At 40.3% G+C, this 5729-nt stretch overlaps 1 protein-coding gene across 1 annotated transcript; it reads left to right on the top strand.

Annotated features, from left to right (window-relative positions):
* Window positions 1-1869: 1869 nt before the first annotated feature.
* On the top strand, window positions 1870-4853 carry rpl35 (ribosomal protein L35). Its single transcript, XM_010792197.1, has 4 exons — window positions 1870-2031; window positions 2550-2686; window positions 3675-3756; window positions 4077-4853. Exons 1-4 carry the CDS (start codon window positions 1882-1884, stop codon window positions 4224-4226), a joined length of 519 nt encoding a protein of 172 aa, XP_010790499.1. The 5' UTR covers window positions 1870-1881; the 3' UTR covers window positions 4227-4853.
* Window positions 4854-5729: the final 876 nt, after the last annotated feature.

The raw sequence follows: 5729 nt of genomic DNA, 5'->3' as shown, positions 1-5729 counted from the left end.
ACCAAAATAAATAAATTAGTGGTCCGAAAAAGGTTAATGACAAAAAAAATACACATAGCCTTCCTCAGGCAGTCTGTTTGTACCGGGGACAGGACACCCCCTTGATGAGAAACTTTAAGAAATGATCGGGGAATCCCTCCGGAGTGGAGTCATGACGAATGGATCTGAATAATTTTTTTGTATTTGGTGGTTTGTGTTCCAGCTGTTGATCAGCTCTTGACAATCTGAATAATTTTTTTGTATTTGGTGGTTTGTGTTCCAGCTGTTGATCAGCAACTATATATCCATAATCAACCAGTTAAAGGAAATACAACTAATGTGTTTTGTTGTATTAGCTGTTCAATTTACCACATAGGTCTTTCCATACCTCCTGTGTTTTACGAGCCACTTATCAAGTCTTGACAAACGGCATAAAACACGATTAAACGTGATAGTATATAAAACCATGCTCGTATCTACAACCTATAGAAATGCAAAACGGCGTCAGTTTAGACGTAATTCTGTCCTTCTGCTTACCGCATCATTTATGATAAAACATTTCAAAACATTAACACAACATATTCGAGGTGGTTTTAAATAACATATCCGTATTTATTTATTTATCCAAGTTATGTTTTTGTGTGCACTGAAAAGTCTCAAACAGGCGTTTGTTTAACATTTTAAGATTGGCTATAATCAATGTTTGAAAATGAATTCTTCATATATGATAAATGAGAGGTAACATTTTATTTATGGTATTATTTCCATATATTTCTCTCCATTCTTCCTTCTGCCAACGGTGTCGCAGTTTCTTGTCCATCCCGTTTTTTTATGCTTAGTGCGTACGCATGGGTTAGAGTTTGCGTGGAGGACCGCACATTTTCCCGTGAAGTTAGTATTTTATAAATCGCAAACATTGCGTAGAAACTGGCGTACGCAATTTTTTGAGCGTGTATCCCTTTAAAAATGAGGCCCCGGGTCGTCATCCCAGAGAAAGACCGCTCCACCTCAGTCCTCTTTAGCCAAACCCACAGACAGGACATCCGTCACGCTGAGGTTTCTCCAAAAGTCTCTGCAACTCTCTGGACACCACGCTGTCTCAATTGATCCACACTGTGAATATGAGAGGGGAACATGTGTGTAATAAATGCTTTAGACTATGGAAGAAAGTGTGCATTCCACAGTGCCCGAGTGTCAGTGGAATGAAAAGTTCTGATTATAGTATTAAACAAGAAGCTTCCAATGGCGTGGGGAGAATGTCCAAATTGGCTGCTCTTTTTGCTCTATCTTTAGTTTGTTAATTAAATGATTTATATAGTTATTGCTATACACTCAGGTTAAAAATATATAAAATAATAGACACACATACATTATACACATAATATAATATTATATTCTTATGTTAAATTTCTCATGGTTTTGACAAACCATTTACTCCCCCCCTTCCCTTGTTTTCCGAGGTTGATGTAAAAAGCTAATTCTTAATTGTTTAAGAATGACCCTTTTCTGTGCGTTCCGGTTATATTATTCCTATATATTTCATATTTGTATGGCTTTTGCCGGGAGTTATTGTAAATCTTGATAATTCTTCAATTTAAATATTATTTGTGAAACAGAAATCTACATTTTGGACTCTGCGTGTGTTTTACAAATGTTTTGCGATCAATTGGATTTACCACAGTTAGATTCCAATCAAGGTGTAAACATTTTAAAGATGATTTAGTCACATGAGAGGTGTCTGAGATAAATGTCAAGTCTCATGGCCAGAACATATTTCAATCTTTTGTCGTAATTGAATGTTAATTGTAGATTGTAAAGAGAATAGGGAATTTAACAAAGTTCCTATTTTTTTATAATTTACTATTAGGAAGGATTTATATTCCACAAAGGCTTATTTGATGTATGCGCTGTTCCCCCCTTCGCCGTCAGTGGAGCTGTTTGTATTTCCACAAAAGGGACATTCAAGCGGTGAAGAAGAAATTCTCCGGAAGCTACATTTTCTCGGCACGCGGTGTGTCCGGCCTTTCCAACAGGGCTGCGAGAAGAAACATGGTGAGGAGCTCGACACTCGCACAAAAACTCTGTTTTTTGTCATGTGTATCTGAACTAAACCCTATTCATTTTTGTTATGGGTACAGATAATCTATTCGTGTATAAATTATTGCATGTATTGATAAGTAGGCTGCCACAGGAATGTAATAAAATGTTAAATTCTGAACCGCTACTTCTGACGGACGGCGCTGTGGAGCTGCTAGCAGGAGGCTAATGGATACATGTCTGGCTAATAATAGCCTAGCAGCTAAAATTGCTGGACTACATTAGCGGCTTGCCTACAGCTAGTGTCTTTGTAGATAACTTAGCTAGCTGATGTATTTAAGCAGGCTTAAGTTGCGGCTTGCTAGGTTGGGACAGACTAAAGACTACTGTTTTAAAGCTGTATTCTTACGTAGCTCTGTTACCCACAACGAGCTGCATTAGCTAGACTGACTCGTGTCGGAAAGAGATGTTTGAGGTGGTGCGAGTCCGATGCGCTACTGTCTCACATAAATGTTGTTTTTGTAATTGTCCAGGCCAAGATCAAGGCAAGAGATCTGCGGGGCAAGAAGAAGGAAGAGCTGCTCAAGCAGCTGGACGACCTGAAGAACGAGCTCTCCCAGCTCCGTGTGGCAAAGGTTACCGGAGGAGCTGCATCCAAGCTCTCCAAGATGTAAGTAACGTTACTCACGGTACAACAATGATTTTACCGTCGGGCACACTTTCCTCACAACTCTTCCTTGTAATAATAGTCAGAACTTTAATTTGACACCTGTCTAAAATTCTTGATTCTGAAACTATACCATAGGCAGGACTTACAAAAGTCAGGAAATGTTATAATTTCACACACCATGAAACTTTGAGCATTTCTTCTATTAAATGGAAAGTGTAACCAAACCCATCTCTAAACCGTTGCATGTCCCACGACTGCATGTGGCACATGACATCTATGAAGAAATTAGGGTTATGCAGTACTATGAGCTATTTTGTTGAGTTGGGGAATCGATGTTCAGACACTGAATATCTTTAGCCACGTTCAACTCAGAACCATGACAGTATTATTGGGCAATATTTCCCCAGACGGTTGGCGCCCCCACTCTGCCTGTAGTGAATGCTATAATGCGTCAATGTAACTCGTAAATTAAAACACATTTTTTAAATTCCAATAATAAACCGGGATATAGGAACATTCTGAGAGCATATACTGGTATACTATCCATTTCCAGAGCAAACGGGTAAGAAATCTGACGGATGTGAATGGAATGTAAACTTCCAAGATGTAAGTAACGTTACTCACGGTATGAAATGGTCTATCCAGGCAGGCAGTGAAGGGAGAGACTTTATAAATGGTAGAATTTCAAAGTCCTGCGTGGAGCTCAAGTCAAAGATGATATATGTTGAGCTGATGTTCTGCTGATGCATTCACAACTGCTTACCAAAAGACTGAGACTTGAGATGACGGAGATAATTTTTATTCTTTCAGGGTATGAAGAATCTACCTAGACATGTACCAGCTTACTGCTTTGAAATGAGTCACATTTAACAAACCATTGTTTTGTATGTATTATCTGAATCTTAGAACTGTGTTCTCTCATGGGGATCCAACATGATTTATGTGAAATCTGCTGGGCTAATCCAATGTGACTTTGTCTTCTCTGCAGCCGTGTTGTCCGGAAGGCCATTGCCAGAGTCCTGACTGTAATAAACCAGACGCAGAAGGAGAACCTGAGGAAGTTCTACAAGGTAAGAGCGAGAAGCTTCCTGTTAGCAGTAACCCACCCCTGAGAGAAGACTCGTTGTGTGGATCTCAAGTCAAAGTTGATACATGTTAAGCTGATGTTCTGCTGATGCATTCCCAACTGCTTACCAAAAGACTGAGACTTGAGATGACCCCTGTGTTCCTAAATAATTCTTATGAAGACATTACTTTAAAGTATAAAATGTCAAACTTTTCGACATCTTAAGCTGTTCACATTTTACTTTCCTGTCCTTCACTATTGTCTCTTTGCATTTGGACCAAATATGTTTTCAGCTCCACTGAAAGTTAATGTCCTTTCTTTCAGGGTAAGAAGTACAAGCCCCTGGATCTGAGACCCAAGAAGACCAGAGCTCTGCGCCGCCGGCTCAACAAGCATGAGGAGGGTCTGCGGACCAAGAAACAGCAGAGGAAAGAGCTCCTCTACTCCATCCGCAAATTTGCAGTCAAAGCTTAGATAGGTTTTGACTTTGTCCAATAACAATGACCAATAACAAGATGGCTGAGCCTTAGAGATCCTGTGTGCCACCACCTCTGTGGAGAGCCATAGCAGCCCATTTGGAGCCGACGCATGATTCCTGGTCTGATGAGATGGATGAACTGTTAAGCCTCAGTTCTAAGAGATGCCTTGAGGAAACCTGACTGTTCATCACCTGTACCATGCAGGAGGTTAAAGCCTGGGGCAGAGACTGATTTTAAGGGGGCGGGGGGGTTTGGGACTGAATGGTGCACTTCAAGTACAGAGCTCCTGGAAACCTGGTTAAGGGTACTCTGGATCTCAGACACACATATGAACCTAATATTGAGTCAAATACGCCCCCCTTTAACATTCTAAACGTCCTGAGTTGCCCAGCCAGGACCTGTACTTAAACCAAGTCCAACATCTGAGTTGTGAGAATGGTCGTCCACTGACCACCATTAGCCCATCCCACCTGACTGAGGCTCTGCACAGAGGAAGAAAATCAAATGCAGGCTTGCAAAGTGCCCAGCAAGACTCGAGGCTGTGCTGCCAACATATAGTACTGAGTGCACTACTCATGTCAATGTGATATTTTCCACATAATAAATTTGTAAAGATCTGAAATCCTGTTTGCCTGCTCATTAATGGAATATTGAGTGGGTGGAAGAAATGTAAACCGTTTTGGTATAAGAATTTTTTTTTTTTATTGACTGTAAATTGTGGTGTTGTGTGATATATAAATAATTTATAATCTTGGAGAGCAGGGCTAATGAGGATTTGAAATTAATTTCGGAGCCTTGATCCTGCATTATTAAAGGTCACTGATCATAATTCCATTGTTGAGGTATTTAGGTACTAAAATAGATTTATATTGTGCAATTTTCCAAAATCAGTTTGGTTTCTCATACAGCATCTGTATAGTATGTGTAACAAAGTGTTCCTGAAATAAATTACATATCCCACCTTTAATAGAGGTCATGTAATGAGTAATTGATTATTTAGTGGTCCTACCTGCATGATGGTAAGCCTCCTTGATGAATGCCATCCCTCTAGTTCAGGGGTGTCAAATACACATTGGGCCAAAATTTTAAAAATCGGTACTAGCCGAGGGCCGGACTGGTTCAATGTTTATTGCAAAACTTATTGAAATGAACTTATTGCACATATTAAACATGCCCTGTTGCAAGAAAAAAAGTGCAACAGGAAACATCCATTGAAACTCGGTGTGCTGCTCTGTGATGCTAGTTCAAGCCAGATACTTGGCATCTCATCTTGGGTTAAGTCAGTGGTTCTCAAACTTTTTCTGTCAGGCCCCCCCTTTGGAGAAAAAAAAAAGTCGGGGCCCCCCAACACAAATAGTCAGGCTCAGTGGCGGCGCCAGAGATTCTATTTTGGGGGTGCTGTGGGGTAGCTTGACGTTTCATAGAGGGTGCTCAAACATTTAGGGTTTCCCATTAATGTACCGGGCGCTACAGTAGAATTTTCTACTGCAACAATCCC

Source organism: Notothenia coriiceps, unplaced genomic scaffold (genome assembly GCF_000735185.1).
Source record: "Notothenia coriiceps isolate Sejong01 unplaced genomic scaffold, NC01 NC01_scaffold00001733, whole genome shotgun sequence".
Taxonomy (NCBI): domain Eukaryota; kingdom Metazoa; phylum Chordata; class Actinopteri; order Perciformes; family Nototheniidae; genus Notothenia; species Notothenia coriiceps.
The sequence above is the reverse complement of the archived record's forward strand: the minus strand, read 5'-3'. Positions and strand labels throughout refer to the sequence as shown.

Excerpts from the sequence above, each read along its gene's own strand:
- rpl35 (XM_010792197.1), top strand. The coding sequence starts at position 1,882 with ATGCGCTGTTCCCCCCTTCGCCGTCAGTGGAGCTGTTTGTATTTCCAC. Across the intron at positions 2,032-2,549 it reads GGGCTGCGAGAAGAAACATG|GCCAAGATCAAGGCAAGAGA; the intron begins GTGAGGAGCTCG and ends GTAATTGTCCAG. Across the intron at positions 3,757-4,076 it reads ACCTGAGGAAGTTCTACAAG|GGTAAGAAGTACAAGCCCCT; the intron begins GTAAGAGCGAGA and ends CCTTTCTTTCAG.